Source organism: Tauraco erythrolophus, chromosome 16, assembly GCF_009769465.1.
Source record: "Tauraco erythrolophus isolate bTauEry1 chromosome 16, bTauEry1.pri, whole genome shotgun sequence".
Classification (NCBI taxonomy): Eukaryota; Metazoa; Chordata; class Aves; order Musophagiformes; family Musophagidae; genus Tauraco; species Tauraco erythrolophus.
In genome coordinates, this window is record NC_141480.1 from 6,239,373 (window position 1) to 6,256,977 (window position 17,605).

Here is a 17,605-nt window from a genome sequence, read left to right on the forward strand (position 1 = left end):
GGCGGCGGGGCCGCGGCGGCGGAACGGAACGGAACGAACGACCCGGCCCGGCGGGGAGGCGGCGCAGGGGGAGCGGCCGGGCCGCGCCGCGCCGCCGGGTCACGGGGCCGCGCCGGCGCCCGGCGGCCATGGCGCCCCCTAGCGGCCCGGCCCCCTCACGGCAGCTGGGCGGTGCCGCGCTGCCGCCGTGGCGCGGGAGCGAGGGCCGCGGCTCTGTAGAGGCGAGGTCGCGGGTTCGAGCCCCGCTCCCGCAGCGCCGCCTCCGTCCTCAGCGGGCGGCAGCGGTTCGCCTCCGCGCCCCGCGGAGCGCGTCCCCGCGGCCTCTCGGTGGCTGGAGGTGTTCAGGCGGCGTCCGCTGGGTCCACTGGAAGGGCCTTTGTCCAGGCGGCTCGAATTTGACAAGAGCAATGCCTTTATACGGTGAAAAATGAGGCAGATGAGAAATCTTCCTGTGCAACTAGTGAAGCTGCCGTTAACTGATACAGATTATTTAAATACTCCTTCCTGTTGTATATGCGGTAATTTATCAGCACGGAGCTCCCAGTACAGCTTTGCAGGGGGCTACAGCCTCCTCTCCGAACTGCAGCCCCAGCCCCCTGCACAGCGGGGACACGTCCCACTCTCCTTCCCCGGCTGGTGATGTTTTCATCTCTTCTCTGAGGAGATGGGAATTAATTTACCCTTTTTGCTGCAAAGCACATGCACCTCCAGCATCTGGGCCTCAGCCAGTCAGCCCACGCCCCGCCGGGACGGGGGCCCCGACAACCCCCAGAAGCCGGTTTCATTTTGGTCCTTGTTTTGCAGCTCTGGAGCCCACGTGGGGCTGGTGATCCAGCCCAAGGAGAATGGGAGATGGCAGTTCTCCTCATCTCTTGACTGCAGAGCAGCTTCCCAGTAATTTAGTGAACAGCTATTCTTGTTTTAATAACCATTAGAGAGTCCCTGCGAAATCTGAAAGCGTCACAACAGCAGAAAACATTGACATCTACCGTCACCTTGCTCGTTGCCCAGCTCCCAGGAAGGTGGGAATGCCAGGCTTTCTTTAGGCTATAAATCCTTTAACCCTGAGATGATTTATCTTTGTTAGCGCAGTGCCCCAATTCTAGCTGGAGCTTTTGTACACTACTGTAATATAAATATTTATTGGCTGGCTCAGATCTCCAAGGCTCTGCCTTCATCCTGATGGCATAGCTCTGCTTGGGAGCAGCACGGTGGTTTCTGAAGGCTGGATGTGGTGCGGGAAGGGTTCAAGCACTGAGGGAAGATGCTGAAGGATCCTTCTCCATGTTACTGTCTCTGGTCCTAGTTGCCATGTGCCATCTTTCAGGTGGCAAAAGCTGTGGGAAGGTGGATTAGTATCCCCTGTGTATTTATAAGCCATTTTGAACCATGTGGCCTTTAGTGGCCTGACATTTCTAGGCACTAGTATAGCAAAATAAAACAATATTTACTGCAGAGTGGGAAAAATCTTCTCTGAAAATGGATCTTTTGACAATGTTGTTCCACATTGTCTTCTAAGATATATTTGTAAGATATACTGGAGGGACTGGAGTCACTGGGCGACGCTCTCATCCTCCTGTATTTTGAGAGACAGCAAGTTCACAAACTCCGTATTTTTAAATTGCTTTTTATTGAAATGTAGTACATTAGCAAACCCTAACTAATCGGTGTACACTATTAACACATCGGCATAAACCATGTAACTACAATACAGTGTTATACTTACATCAAAACATGTCAAGAAGTCCTGCTGCTGTCAGGCTACAATTTCACAAGGGCTGGGAAGATCTGATTGTCGGGATCTTGTGCCTCTGCCCAGCAGCATCCCCGTTGCTTGGCCAGACCCCCGGGAGCTGCTGGCATTTTTAGGTTACATGGTCACACTGGTGTTGTCCACCTTGCAGCCAGCCAGTTGAAACAGACTTTTTATTTTACATGCATGCAAATCGGGGCTTTTTTTTGTTGTTCGCCGCAGTCTCCCAAACCCAAAGGCTGGGGTGTCCCCCTATCTGCTGGGATAAAATGATCCCGTTTCGGTGGATTCTGTGCATAGTTAGCCATGGCCTCGAGCAGGTGATCCCAAATAGGCACGGTCGTACAGAGAAGCCTTTAGTATTTCACACTCACTCGCAAACTGCAGCAGGGCTGACTGGACCAGCAGAAGAGCGATGCCATCACTCAGGTTGCTCAGAAAGGTTATTCCCCTTTATAGGACTAGTGTGACAGATCTTACCAGCACTGGGAGTTAAGTCTAGACATACAGGGTGGAAAAAGTCTACCTGCTGATGATGGGGCAACCGAGAAGGCTTTTTTTTCCATGTAGCACCTTCCCGTGCAAACACAAAGTGAGCCCAGACGGCTGACAGGCTGGGACACTGCCTGTGATGCAGGAACCGCACGAATCCGCAAACAGGAGCTTTGCTTTAACAGCCCCCAACGCCCTATTACACATTGCTGCCTTGAGAGCAGCAAAGAGCATCAACTTTATTTTCAAGCCCAGACTTTCCTGTCCTGGAGAGTGGGAAGGTTGTTGAGCTGTTTTCTGTAAGATCCTCGCAGTGCAGCCCAGGTGCGTGCAAAGGCTGCGGGCAGATACAGCCTTTACTGCCTGAGACAGCCAGAGGGTGTTACAGTCACGGACATGGTAGATCGAAAGCAAATCTAGTGATCAGATGCTGTTACCACAACTCACGGAGCTGCTCTGTTGGGAATTAACTGCTCTTATCCCCCTAGAGGGGTCTGGGCAGCTGAAGACCAAGTCAGAGCCAAGGGAAGGCGAGCCCCGGAGCACATGGGAAGCAGCAAAAAGGTGGCAAATGATGCAGCAAATGCACAAAGCTGAGCTCAGGGCAAAGATTAAAAATGCTTCTAGCTCCTGAGGGGCTCAGCTGCAGTGAGCTGTGCATGGGTATAAGCAGAAAAGGGAATAGCCTGTGCCTGGCAGGAGCGAGGGACCCTTCACATGCACGTCCAGTAGATTTTTGGGCTGTGAAACCCCAGACCCAGCTGTATGACACTCACTCATGCTACACCTCAGCCTTGCAAGGAAATCACTCAACATAGCTTCAACTTTCAATAAAACCCTGTGTACTTCTTACTTGCAGGAATATTAGTACTTATTTATTAACTCTTTAGGGAAGGGACTATTTTTGGCCAACACCTTATACCAGAGGGCCCCCACGCCCAGAGACCCTGGGGAGTACAGCCATAAAAAGAAAAAACATTCAGGCATTATTACACAACCTACACATCCATCTCTGCTCATCTGGGCATCTCCATGAGGCTAGTGGGCTGAGGAGTGAAAGGATGCTCCATGCAGGAGGATCCACAGAACGAGCATCCCACAACAGCCCACATCCCACACAGCCTGCTTTGGCCAAGAACAACCCACCATGGACCTCCATGCTCCTACAGACCGTGATGCTGGTATGGAGCGATGAATTCCCTTCAAAGAGCTGGCTGGCATGGTTATGGCATTGTGATGAAGAAGATGCTGGAGGTGGGTGGATGGCACACCCTACACAATGGGGACCTTCACCCAGCTCTCGGGAGGAGGAAACCGGTATTAATCGATGAGGTGGAAGCGCAGAGATTAATTGGGGAGAATTAAGAGTGTCTGAGAATGTCACAGGCTTTTAAAAAGAGTAGGTGAACGAAAGGATCAAACAACTGACAGAGATGAAAAGGTGTCAAGGCTCGTGCAAGCGGCTTTCATGCCCCCAAAGCACTTCTGGAGCACCAGGTAAACCTGACGGGCCCTTGCGAGGTCAGGGTTTTGGCTAACAGGTCAGGACACCATCGATCGGGAGTTACACAGCACCACAGCCCTGTGCCAGAGCAAAATCCCATCCACAGCCCCGCTCTTGTCCCTGCATCCCATGAAGAGGGGTTGTGGAAGGTATCACTTTTTCTCTTGATTATTTCAAAGACATTGAAAACAAAACAGAAATGTGCACCAACCTGCAGAAGTACAGTCTGCTTTTCTCCTGATTTCCCCCCAATCTTGTTAATTGGGGCATCTTTCCCTCTCTCACCCCCTCCCTGCCCAGTGGTTTCCACCCAGTGTGCTGGAGCACAGGCTGCCCTTACGGCTGTACCCTGCAGTGCAGCAAGTCTAGCAGGGAAGGGAAAAAAGTGAAGATATCTTCAGATATAACAACACGTACGCAAGCTGTCACGGCACATCACTCTTCTGCACAGCTCGGGTTGGAAAATTAGGTCACATATGGATATGTATCACGGGGTGAAAAAGTAGCGAGAGCTTCACCTGTGAAGTTCAAGGTGTTTCCTGGGGTCCCTGCCCTGAGCCCTCCTGCCCATCTCTCCCCTCGCAGGGCTGGCAGCAGTCCCCTGGCTCTCATGTTTGCCCTACTGTGCCTCGGCGTGTGCAGTACCATGCTACTCACTTTGTTGTAAAAAACAGATGACTATTAGCTAAGCAAAAAAATACATATTTTTAACAATTAAGTCAACTCACTCCCCAGTAATCAGGCTGCAGAGCTGCCTTGAACTTCAGCTCAACCCTGGTGCCTTCATCCTTCAGCTCACGACCTATGACAGCGGCATTACCTCAAACCTAAATTGGGCTAAACGAGTCCTGGAGCCTCAGCATGACCCTTGTCTCCTGCAGACCTCCCTCTGCTTTTTGGTAGCAGGTAAAGCTCTTGGCTCTCTCAAGCCTTTGCACATGAGCATGTTTTAAGAAAACAGAAAATGTGTAAAAGTCTCATAATATAGTCCTCAACACATTTATTTAACTATTATTGGTCTTTCTTTGGCTTATGTAGGATATCTGGCTATTCCTATGGCACCCTCAGGTGCCAAGGCAAGCATCCTAGAAGCAAGGGGACAATGCAAACAGATACCAACACATGAGCTCGCTGGAGGGAGTAATCGTGACTGTCATAAAGTGAATTTTAACATGCTTCAAATTTAATACTTAATCTTAACATTATAGGGAAAAAACACACTTACAGTCTGTTTTTTTACTGGCAATTATCCTCTAAGAACACAAGCAATCCTTGATTTTACAAATGTCTTACTGGAACATGCAAAACTTTCATAGAACAGGAAGTGGGGAAAAGAGAAGACGAAGTGCTAGCGTTTAAATAGTTTCGGGAAACACTTGGAGATAAAAGCTTTTTTTATATGTAGAAGTCATAAAATTAATGTTTTCTGGTAAAAAGCACTTTTTTTTTTTAACCTTAAAAATGATTTTCCAAGTTACTAGCACTTACAGTTCTTGGTAGATTGCAGTATATTTTACTTCTATGAAATGACTCAACCATACACAGCACCACTGCAGCAGAACAAGAACAACGATGCTCATCAAGCTTTTTTAATATACTGATTAATATTAAAAGGAAAACCTCAAACTTACCAGCACAGCCCAGAAAAATCACCCATGTTGCTGTGCTGCCTCCTCCCCATCCTAAATATGACTAAGTAGAAGAACGCCTGCTACGGCATGTCCCAGCACGCATGCAGCCATCAGTTGTTTGAACTAGCTTTTAATTTTTCCAGTGTTGCAAGATTTTCCAAATCCAGGATGTCAATTATAATCGTCAGCTCCCCTTATCCAATATGCTACAACACAAATCTGGTTTCGTATCACTATGCCAGACCCTGATCTCCACAATCAGAGGGAAACCTTCCCTCCCCTTACTTAAAACCAAGATGTTAGGTTAGAAATAAGGAGATTTAATGAAATATAAATGACATTATTTATTATTTTGTCTTTTGGGGCTTTGTACTTTCTAACATTTGTTTTAATTTCCATGTCTTTTCTAGCTTTTCTGTATACTCTGTTACGCGGCTGGTGCAAACGGTCTCAGCTGGAACCATCAGCTCTGTTTTTCGCCCCAAAACCGTGCCCCGGTGATGCTCCTGGTGGCCTTGGGGAAAATCCCTGCGTCGGGCTGATGTGGCCTCTACAAGAAGGATTTGCTTGGAACACCTTCGCCCTGTGTAGCACTACAAGGGGCTGTCCCACTCAAAACCCCACTGGCAGGACCCTGCACCGAACTCACACTTTCGCCCTGGTGCTGGTGGCCAGTGCTTGCGGCACAGGGTGGGCTGTCACGTCCTTGTTGGAGACACCCGGACATTTTGTATTTAACCACGAACACCCAGGTGGTTTGTCGGTTTCCTGTAACCTGACTGCCCACCACGGATAAAAACAAGTCCTACAACATCCTGGAAAGTGGAAAGTGATTTTTCTTTCAGGCGTTTGTTTTCGGAAGTCGCCCGCTCTCACGTGTCTGCCTGCTGCCACCTCGCAGACGCAATTACGAAAACAGGGGTTGCTCAACCAGCCCTTCTGCCACCGGTGAGCCCTGCGCAGGCCTGGGCACCGCTCACCAGGCTGGCTTTGGGAGCTCTGCCCGGGCTCGCCGGCACTGGCGGGAGCTGCCCGCTTTGCACATTCCCAAGGAGAGGAAGGATGCCAATCACGACCTGCTGCTGCTCAGGCCACCGGCTGGCATTTTCTGTGACCTTCACTTCTGCTTTGTGGAAGACGGTGTTAAAATTGTGCTCTTAAAAAGTTTGGGGTTTAAGTGTATTCCTAGCGCGAGCTGAATGGCGATAGAAGTGCATTTGGTAAATATAAATGTGGGTATCACGAGAAAAACCTCCCTACGCTCCACACCACCCACTCTTGAATTATCAGATTAAATAAAGCTGATGCACAGCAACAAAAGTCAAAGCACGCTCAGTACAGAGGATCATTTCCTCATTTTACAGAGCTGGGTTTTCCTTTTTCTCTTCAACATCCGTGTTAAAGACACAGCTGAACTACGCTTCAGGTAAGGATGTATGTCTAGCAGACTGCTATTCAATTAAAAAACATGAAGGAGGGGAAATTCCCCCGTTTGCAGCAAAAGCTGATGAAATGACAGCATGGCCAGGTATGTCTTACCTTTCTTTTTGGCCTAACTGATTTCTCAATCAATCTATACAGAGGATGAAGCGTTGTTTCACATTACAAGGACACAAATGCGTTTCTACACCTACAGTAACTTAGACTGCAATGGAGAAAAATCCGAACATTCACTAAACAGCTATGCTTTGTCCGGTAGGAAAAGGTGGAGCAGAAGCGCTCACTCCTCCACGTCTGCTCGTTTGAGGAATGCTGTGGATCACTTAACTCCAGAGGATCCTCTCTTGCTCTCCATTTCTGCATTACTCCTTGTAAACAATACTCACTTCCCCACCACTTTTGTCACATGCCAGTAAAAATTGATTTTTCCTGCTGAGTGTCAAAGCGGTTGCTGCCTTCCTTTCTTCTGCTTTCTGCATTCCTGTTATTGATGTCAGTGGGGAAGGGTACGGCTCAGAGAACGCGTTTGTTATTTAACTGTTGCAGATCTCAACAGGAGAACGAGATAAGAAGCTTACCTCTTTTCTTCTCTGTGTAATGCCAACATGCTGGCTTTTAAAAAACCTCAGTGAAAAATTTGGTGAATTTTTTAACCCCACCCCAAAAAATAAAAGTGAGAAAGAAAGCTAATTAGATTCCTGCATATTTCAAAAAGTCTACTGTTTTTCAGGTAGATCAAGTGCTGGTTCTGTGAATATCCTCTCTACAGAAAGAGACTCACTTGAGTGGAGCACACGGAAGGACCAAAAGTATATTCTGTGTAGGCCATTTTTCTCCCACTTCAATTGAATTGGAGAAAAAAAACAAGCATCAAGTTCCTTGAAATCTTTCTGGAAATGCAGGTCCTCTCTGCAGCTTTAACATCAGACTGGCTGGCTGTCGTCTGGGTTACGTGGGTTGTAGGAAACTCAATGCACTTATAAAGGTCCCTCTCAGAAGGGGCTATTTCACAGTAAGGTTATGGACTGACCGAGATATATGAGTGCTTTTACCAGTCACTGGCCATCTCCTCTGCAACCAGTTCCCTTTCTGACATGGCCCAACCATCTGGACAATTAAAAAAATGGGAACAGCAGACGTCTATGTAAGAGACGTGTTTGCAGTACAACATCAACTCTTCGGACCACCGTAAAACCTCTTCTGCATCGCCGCGGCTGGACCGACACAGCTCCCCATGCTGTTACTCAGCAATTTCCATCAGACAATCTTGCTTGCGCACAACTCTTTGTCAGCTCAAAGATGCCACCCTCAGAAACCACCACAGCTGGTCTTCCTCTTTGCAATCGAGAAGGCGGGTTCGTGTTCTGGAAAAAGCAGCTCTTCTTCAGACAAAGGAGATCCATGGAAAGAGTACACAACAATAGGAATGAGAAATGAAAAAAACGGAAAAAGGGCCAGGAAGGAGCATGGATTCCTCTCAGGTTTTGTTCTCGTCATACATGTCCAAGGCAGGCTCGATGGTTGAGAACTCGCTCTCGTAGACCAGGCTTCGAGGGGACAGAGAGTTACGATGGAAGAAGTGACTGCCTACAAGAGGTAGAACAAAACCTCGTTAGGAACACACGCAAACAACCTAAGAACTGAGCAGAGCATCCTCGTACACGGGTGCCAACCACAAACACAATATGCACGGAAAAAACAGCCACCCTTTAATGCAAGCCAGTAGCAGCCATATGAAATGGTTCACGTCTGTTCGTGTGCTCCCCTGCCAGCTCAAAGCAACTGCTTTCCATATGCATGAACAATCCCACCTCAAATGTTTTTTTCAGATAAAACAGGTCAAGTCTGAGCAAGGCTAGGGCAGGCCGGAGTTTCGCACTCGGTGCTTGCTGTTGATTTACAGCCTTGCAAAGCTGGCACGTGCTTCCCTGACAAACCCATAAACCTTCGGTAGGCACCCAGTTCCCCGTGCTGTGCACCAGCACAAAGCGCTCCCGCACAGGGTCAAATGGAACGAGCAGGCTGAGCGAGGAGGTCACCAAGGATCGTTGGACCAATGCTGCTGAAAGCCTGACGTCCTTCTGAGCTCAGCAACCTCCATCCACCCAGAGTCACCCTCCAGTAACAGGCATCTGTGTATTTCCTTACACAGAGTCAAATGAGACCTAACCCTCTTCTCCAACGTCACTGACTCCTGAGACAAACACCAAGTGGCTGTTAATAGAGTTGGGAATGGAAGTTCATTTTTTTCCTGGGCGGCCTGGCGCTCCCATGGATCTCCAAACCCTCAGATGTGTTTTGCAAGGAGCCCAGCCCTACTGCTGTACAAACGGTTCTCTCTGAAAGCATCTATCAGATCAGGCCCTTGGCCAAAACGTTTCATTACTCTGTTTCTTGATCCCAGGAGGGATTAGCAGGGAGCATGGCTGCTTAGATTTACAATATGCCAGGCAGCCACATGAGCCAAATTGGAGGCAACTGAATAGCTTCCAAGTTCATCAAGAAGGCATCCAGCAAACCAAGGTGCCTCCTGTTTCAGACATCAGTGGAGCAACACACTTAGGGGATTACAGTTTTAGTCCTGGCAGAATTTAGGTGCTTAAATCCTCCTTTGCCAAATTTTGAGTCCAACCTAGGCCTTTCTGAAATAATGAGCTTAGCTGCTACTGTCCAAAACATCTTTTCTCCTTCCCCACTCACCCAAAACCCAGAGACTCAGAAAAGAAAATGAAAAAAGTCCTTATTAGCATTAGAACGAAAAAGCTAGAGTTATAGCGAGTTATAACCAAATACACAGAATTGTTGAAAAAGCAAAAGCGAAGATGAATCAAAGCAGTGGCCTCGTAACAGCACTGGCTGGAAGAGCCAGGGACAGTGTAGACAGGCTCCATGAAAACTCATTTTGCAAGCTGTGACAGCAAGCTGCCATCCTGATTTGCAGCAAACTCCGGCCTGAGCTGCACAGCAATTGTGTGCCCGGGTCAAATCCTCGTGAAGAACAGCAGCAAACGGAAGCTGGGCAGCATATCTGCTGACAGTTTCTTAAACCTCCTCCAAACCTCTCTTTTATCACCAAAAGCCAGTACAGACGCTCGCTCCACCACTCGCACCGAGAAGAGGAAGTTCTCATAAGCAAATTAATTTATTTTTGATCATGTAGTTAACTGAGTGAAATGTGTAGCTATGTTGCATAGGAGTGAATTGCTCATTCTGCCAGGAGCACATATCCAGGTATTTGGAAGAAGTGTACTGTGCTGGAATACACTTTGCAGAAGTAGTCAGTAGGGGATGATGAACACCCACCTTCTAGATCTGAACCCTCTCCCAAATTTACAGGTTTCTAAAACTGGGCAATGTTTAAAATAAAAAAACTTGAGTTTTTGAGGGAACATAAACTTGGAACGATGCCTTCCAGCTGATCATAGTCTGTCTTCAAACAAAAAAACTGAACCTACTTTGAAGTTACACCAGACAAAACTGATTTCAAGATTCTTCTTGAAATGTGTTATAGGTCAGGATCATTTAATTTTTGATGACTGAGCCTCAGCTTGCAGTTGAAATAAGTCATGGATAATGGATGCTTCATCTCCCTTTCCTCCACCTGCTGAAATGTTACATACTGAACTGCCAGAGCCAAAACGAAACAAAGGGGATTCTAAAAGCTTGGTGTTGCTGTTGTTTTTATCACACAAAAATCAAACAAGGGATTAGGAAGCAGACAGCCCAGGGCGTCATTTCCTCTATGTGCGCCCAGAATTCCACTCTACTAGATTCAAGGGAGAGATTTAATCAACAGGCAGACAGGTCATCTGACAAATATTTTAAATTAATCTGGGAAAAGGCACTGTATATTCAACACCTCTAAAATTCTTACTGTGATGTTTTCTTGCTTCTTGGCAAAAGAAATTTAAGCCACCCACTTCCAGAGAGGCCGCATGTTTCCATACAGATAGAAATCTCTTGGCTTTTGTACCACTTTTGGGACACATCATGCATTCTTTTCCTCAATGTCTCTCTCCCCTGCCATTCAGTGCAGCCTGTCCAGTGCTGAAAATCCAGCTGCTGCTCAGTGCTTTTCAACACTCCATCTTCAGGTGCTCTAATAACCAGGCAGTATCATTGCCCACAGCTTACGGCTAGAGAAACAGAGTCGGCAGGGCACAGCGACCCAGGTACCCACAGCTTAATGCAGAAAATCACTAGTGTTTGTTTAAAAATGTGGCATCAGTCCAGCTGATAAATTTACAGAATAAATGTATTTTAAGGACAAGTTGAAACATCCACAGGTCCAAATTCAGCTTATGGATCTGTTCTTCCTATTTTGCACTTAACAAGAACAATCAGGATTTATCCCTTAGGTACGGAAAACAAACAGGAAGTCTGCATTCCGTTTTAAAATATGAAAACATTAATCCTTCAATGCTCTTTACCACTGTTCTTCATTGTATACTTACAATACAAGATAACTTGTATTGAGTCTGAAAATAAACATACTACCCTGGAACTGATCTTTATACCTACCATAGGATGCTACAGAAGCGAGCACAACACCAAGGCCAAAAATTCGAGAGACACAGCATCACTGTAGCATTGCAGGTGCATCAGGATTAAGTACCACCTGGTGTTCCCTTTCCATCAAAGTATTTTAATGCCCTCAGTCATTACTCAGGGCCATCCTGTGCCACAAGCTGCCGTCCCTCCACAGCTCCAGCACTATGACTTCTTAATGTGGAAATCCTATCAGAGCACTCCCTATCCCAGACAATCTGTTTCACCCTCTTGGTTAAGGAAAAACAGAGCAGGACTATTTAAGAAAGTATCCTTTCCTAGAAGTCAGCTGTTTAGCAGGGCACTGCTACTCCCTCTTGGAACTCTCTGTCAGTCCCGTTTTGCCATCTTTGCAACATCTGGAAAGAGGGACCAGCTCTTCCTTCCTCTCACTAGTATGATTATGCATATGAGAGTAACATTACTCATCTTCTACGTGTGGATATCTAAAAGCATGGCAGGCAACAAAAACTTTGGGAATTTTCTTCTTGTGTCTAGCCAGAGTAAAAAAAAAAATTGAGTTTCTGTGATGATGCAGAGTCTATCTTCAAATATACTCATTTCATTAACAGGATAAACTTACATCGCTAGCCTGACCTGTAATTAATCTAGCAGATGCTGTCTGTATTTTTATTAACACTTTGTTGAGACAATTGTTAGAGGCTCAAAAAAAAAAAAGATTAAAAAAGATGGCCCTGGGTTATTTAAATCCCCCACTGAGCAAAATGCACTAGAAGCCCTGTCAACCATTTTGTTCCCAATATCACTCAACTTCTCCTTCTGCTGCTGTTCTGTAGAACCACCATGAACTGGAACTGTTTGTGGTGTCCTTTGCATGTGGGCCACGATGCTGTTCAGGCTGTCCCTGTGCATCCCTCCCAATGGCATTATAAGGCATTCAAGGATTTTTGTTTAAGAAGACAAGCACAAACTTCTCAATTTCACTACCACTGTCGAGAGATGGGTGAAAAAACCCATCACCCTTGTGTTTCATAGCCTGCACCCTCCACACGCTCCAACCACATTCTCCCATTTTTGGCAACAACGCTCAGCTGACAAACGCTGTATTTTGCAGGGAGACAGTCCTCAGACACAGTATGTTTGAGGTTTTTTGCCTCTTCGTGACTAAGTCCAATGGGGTTTTCCAGTCTTTCAAAACACACTTACTGCTCTACTGATTGTTTTCATGTTTTTGTCAAAATTTCACAAGGACACACTGAAAAATAATTCTATTAAATGTACTGAAGCTAGCGATTACTTCATCTCTAATTATAAAAGCTGCCTTGCTCAGCTGAAGCCTCCTGGACAGATAAGAATTAAGAAACTATTTTAATGTAGACTTTGGCTGTATTCCTAAATTCTAAAAGTGCCTATACATAAAAATAAAATGAAATTAAATTCTCTATTTCCCAGTACATAAAAAAATATAAATCTTACAAGTAAAATTGGTTCTCTGTTCATTTAATTAAATCAGAAAGCATTCAGTTTCAAACGTCTACATCTTGATATGTACAACGAAAACAACCGAACTCAGAATAGGTTTTAACTTCTATCGATTATATTTTCCGTACTGATTTGTTACCTTCATCTACCCATCTCATTAACTCAAGCATTAGCATTTGGCTTCAGATCAGATCCGCGTGTTTTAACTGACTGTTGTGAAATCACTCATACACTGCTTGCGTAAGTCAACTTGCGTGGAGCAGCCTGAGTGAGGACAGCAACGAGAGATGTTTTCCCTCTGCCTCCTCACCAGTAAAACAGCCATGGCAAGAAGAGACATGTTCGCACAGAGTTTCTACACTACAGTACAGACCGTTACCAATCTTTCATGATCTGAAGTTGAAGAAAAACTAACCTGTCACTAATATGAAAGGTTTCACAGATAACAGTGGTGGAAAATGTTACCTTCTCACTTGGTAGGAAGGAAGAAGTGGTTTAGAGTAACTTCACTTTTATCAGAAAGAAGGGTGGGGTGAAAGCAACAGCCAGAAAGGGTTTGTGTTGTATGTCAAGAAAATAGCGTTGCACACCTTCAGCAATGCCTGACCTGAAGACAAAAACCATACTGCAATCCTCCTAGTGTGACACAGGAGTGTTAGAGGAGCAGAAATACAGAAAATGTCCTTATTTCAAGTTAATTCTCAGCTGGAGTCAAGGTAAGCCATATACCAGAATGCTTGGCCCAGCTTTTTTCCTTAATGAGTTGGTATGGAGCGATCAGTAATACTCTTTTTAGTCATTCCAGTGCTGGGTAGCATCACAAGAACGGCACTACATGGAATTTCCACTTGTTAGCTTGTGTCCACCAAAATGAAAGGAGCAGAAAATAGATCTGCAAAGACAAAAATCATTCAAAGGAAATAAAGTACCTTAAGAAATCTACAAAAGGCTGTCAGACTTAAGTACTAACACAGAAAGTCCAAGAAAAATAAAATTCTCAGAGAGTAAGATTTCATAATTAAAGTTTTTTTTATTTCTTCACTTTTTTCTTAATACAAAGCTTTGGCATCAGCAAATTTTATGAAAAAATAGAATGTACTAAATAATTGCTTGTGCTGCATGATCGATAAATGACGCATAAAAATAGGTGTCTCTCTCCAAGGCAATCGGTCAGAAAGCATTTCTTCAATACCATTCTGCTCTGTGGGGCAGAAAAAAAAAGAACAAAATATTTATATTAGAGTTAACACTGACAATACTTTAAAAAAAAGAAAATAAATAAATAATCCTGTAAAAGTGAGTTAGTGAGAAATTACTAGTTACACAAGGCCAGAGCATTAAAATAGGTCTGTACTCCTTATATCATTCTTACTGGACCAGTAAAACAGACAGGACAGCCAGAGGTTTAAACACTTCTAAACTTTTGAGGAAACTCCATCTGCTACTGAAAACTTTCTCTAAGTGGTGCTATCCAACATCTGGGCTTTCTAGACTTTAAAACACAGTTAGTTATATAGTAGTTTCTGAGTGTTCCCTAAGAAACAAAGCAAAATGTGCTTCTTCCTTCAAATCACTCCCTGAATCATTTAATAGTAACAGTGCATGGACATAATGAGATGAGAAAGCAGTTGGTTTCTTATTTTCTTATCACTTGGACAGCTTTTACTTTTATTAGGAACTACTTAACAATGCATTTGTGTGTGTATATATACATATACACAAACATATATATACACGGTTATATATAAATACACACACAACACTCCAGAACTACTGCTCTAAATATGCACATTTAAGCTGCAGGAAGGACACAGGAAAAAAAAAGGATCAGGACACGTGTTTAGGTGAGTTTTAATGCAGAATATTTGGCACGTTTTACTTGCATCAGCGTATTATGTGGCCTCATTCTTCCTACTGCTGTTTTCTGATGAGAAGAAGCCCTCAGCTTCCTCTTGCAACACTACCATAACAAATGCTGGATAAGCCAGCACTGCTTTTTATATGGAGAACAGCATAAAAAGCAGGTGGGCTGTTATGACATTTAATGGAAATCACAGTGAGAGGCAGCTGCCATGTATTTGGCATGATATTCATCACAGGCAATGCTTTGTCTGGCACTGGGGAACATAAAGTGTCAATGAAACAATGAATCTAAGAATTAGTGTCATACATACACATTCTAAACTGTCTAAAATTAGCAGTCGAACGTAGCACACTTGTGGAGGCTGCTTAGATCTCACAAGGATTCAGTTGAAAAGCTGTTGAGGTTAAAGGCTACAGCTAGGGTACCTCAGTTTCCCAAGGAAGTGATTTTTAACAGCTCCGGTTTCCACGGTTGCTAGTTTTCTTAAGTCTGCCTCAAAATATATGCTTATATATGCTCACATGTTCATTCCTATCACTGGGGAAAGGAGCTCTCCTTGCATCTGCATGCCCTTTGTTTGTACTAAGGAAACATCACTATGAAAACACTTCTCTGGAGGCCCAAACTTTCTGCCAACGTGAAGAAGTCTGTCCTTTCAGTAAAAATAGACTCAGACCCAGCTGAGCAAAAGACAACAGAAAGAACAGTTGCAAGGAAAAGCAGAAACGAAACTGCTATCAGTGCCCACATCTGGATGATACTACACGGGCTACAGTTCCTTTGTCTTCTTTCTAACGATGTGGAAATGCCCAGAAATGCAGACACTCCCGTTTCACAACTCATCTTGCTCCATGCCTTCCCAAGCTGCTTTTCAGTGCAGACTAACTATGCCCAGCTACAGCTGAGTTGCTAAGTTGCTGATTAATAGTTGCAATTTCAAGATTTTGACAGATGGAAAAAGAAAAAGCAATAATCAGGAGACTTGACAGGGCTATTTGAAGTTCTAAAACTTTTCTTCCTTAAATCCTTTCGGAATTAACATCTAAAAAGAGGAGGAAAGGAAGATTTGCAAATTAGTGGTAATCAAAGGTTCTGATGACCAAAACCTCTAAGAACTTATTATAGCCTCTCCTGAAGATTAGTTTGAGACTGTATAAAATTTTACATTGGAGATTATTAGATATGTTTCCATATTATTGAGGATGCCTTATACTTTTCCAGAGAGCAATACAAGCCAAAAACCCACTTCCTTCTCTTATCCCAAAACAAAACAATAAAAAAAAAAGGAAGTTGTATTTATAAAGCTACATTTCCAGGCTGCACAGGAGACTGCCTTTGAATCTCACCCCACTTTTGGTAAGAGATCAACACATTTAATGGAAACTCAGTTGTATCAAGATGTTCAGAGACCAAGACAGACACTGTTGCTTTCCCTCCCAAATAAATAAGTTATGTTTAAACATGTATCATGAGCTTAGATGTTCTGTACACCTAAAATAAAAATAGCTTGATGTACCTAGTTAACGCATCTGCAGAACCAATTTATACTTGCCCACACACAGACGATAAAAAAAAGACTGAAAGTCATGATCCAGAGGAATTTCTTGTCCAGCCTGTCTGAGGGAGGCACTGGGGGTGTCTATAAAAATTAAGAAAGTGTGGATATCTAAGGCCTCCTCTGACTGCAGTTCTTAAGCATACAAAAATTACAGGTCAGAAGACTGGTCTGCTCTCTTCACTTGAGAGAAGAAACAGTAGCGTATTCATTGCTTTCATCTCTCCCTTTCTTAAGAGCAAAAACGTAGTTTTCTATTTAAATATATTTAAATATCTTTTTTCTTAGCTGAAAGTATGCCAACTAGGAATACTGATATTTTCTTTAATGTGAAGTTTGACTAAAATTGAGATGAAAATTGTCAAAAGGTAACTGATGGTAGTAATTTCTGGCTCTGTCAGGTGAATTTTGAAGATGGGGATTTAATAGCAGAAATCTAATGTTTACCTAGATCATTGATCAAAAACTGAATATAAATATTCTCTTCCCCTCTATGTCTCCACTTGGCAAGGTGATTTTTTAAGACAATCCAGCTAAATATAAATTAAGAGAGACTTTAGATGTTACCCTGGAACCTACTGTTATCAGAGACACTTACACTTGAGAAAAGCAGAGAAGGCATTTGACACTGAAAACTATTTTCCCCCTTCTCTGTTCCCTTGGTGTCCATGACACACTCCCACCAGAAACATATAGAAACATCTGAACGTTTACTTACTCATTAGCATTCAAGCTAGCTGTGGCTTTGATGATCATGTAGCAGAGTGTAAGGGCACTGAGGAGGCCAAAACTGGCAATAATAAACCATTCTTCTGTTGACAAAGGAAAGGGAGGAAATCACTCGTGGGTGAAGGCTTATGTCAAAGCGATGCCAATATTTCCCTCAAACACCACTGGCAGAAGGCAAGAGGCTTCTAAGCCATGACTGGCACCAGGAGGTGAAGCAGAAGGAGGTTAGCCACAGAGTTACTGACTGGAGAAGGCTAGCAAAGAAGAAGTGGAGAGAGGTGTGGAAAAAAAGCATGGCACAACAATATTTCCTGGCTGAGCCCAAGGGTTAGTGATAAAGAAAGATTACTTAACAATGCAAAGTGAAATGCAGGAACAAGGGAAAACGTAATGAAAACTCTGTCTGCCCCCAAGTTAGAAAAGGTTGTCAGGGTTGGTTTAGATTTGCTGAGATGCAGCTCTTCACAGAAGCATTCCCAATATACTTTCACACTTCATCTGTGTCTTTGCCCCCTCCCCCTTAATAAATGCTAGTGTTACTTTAAAAAAAAAAACAACCAAAAAATAGGGTAGCTTATTCAACAGTAAAACATAACTAGCGTGTTCCATTTAATAGACAGGAATACAACATGGAAAAATAATTTCA

At 44.2% G+C, this 17,605-nt stretch overlaps 1 protein-coding gene across 2 annotated transcripts in view; it reads right to left on the reverse strand.

The window, feature by feature from the left end:
* Window positions 1-8,257: 8,257 nt before the first annotated feature.
* RNF130 (ring finger protein 130) overlaps window positions 8,258-17,605 on the reverse strand; it is a 48,448-nt gene continuing 39,100 nt past the window's right edge. Inside the window, exons 8-9 of one of the 2 annotated variants that reach the window (XM_086621760.1) lie at window positions 16,949-17,042; window positions 13,949-14,012 (exon numbers count right to left, since the gene is read on the reverse strand). In XM_086621760.1, the coding sequence (XP_086477886.1) occupies window positions 13,997-14,012; window positions 16,949-17,042 (110 nt within the window). In that variant the 3' untranslated portion in view covers window positions 13,949-13,996. Of the gene's footprint in view, window positions 8,408-13,948; window positions 14,013-16,948; window positions 17,043-17,605 lie in introns of those variants that run through there. The other variant, XM_086621761.1, reaches the window with a different exon arrangement.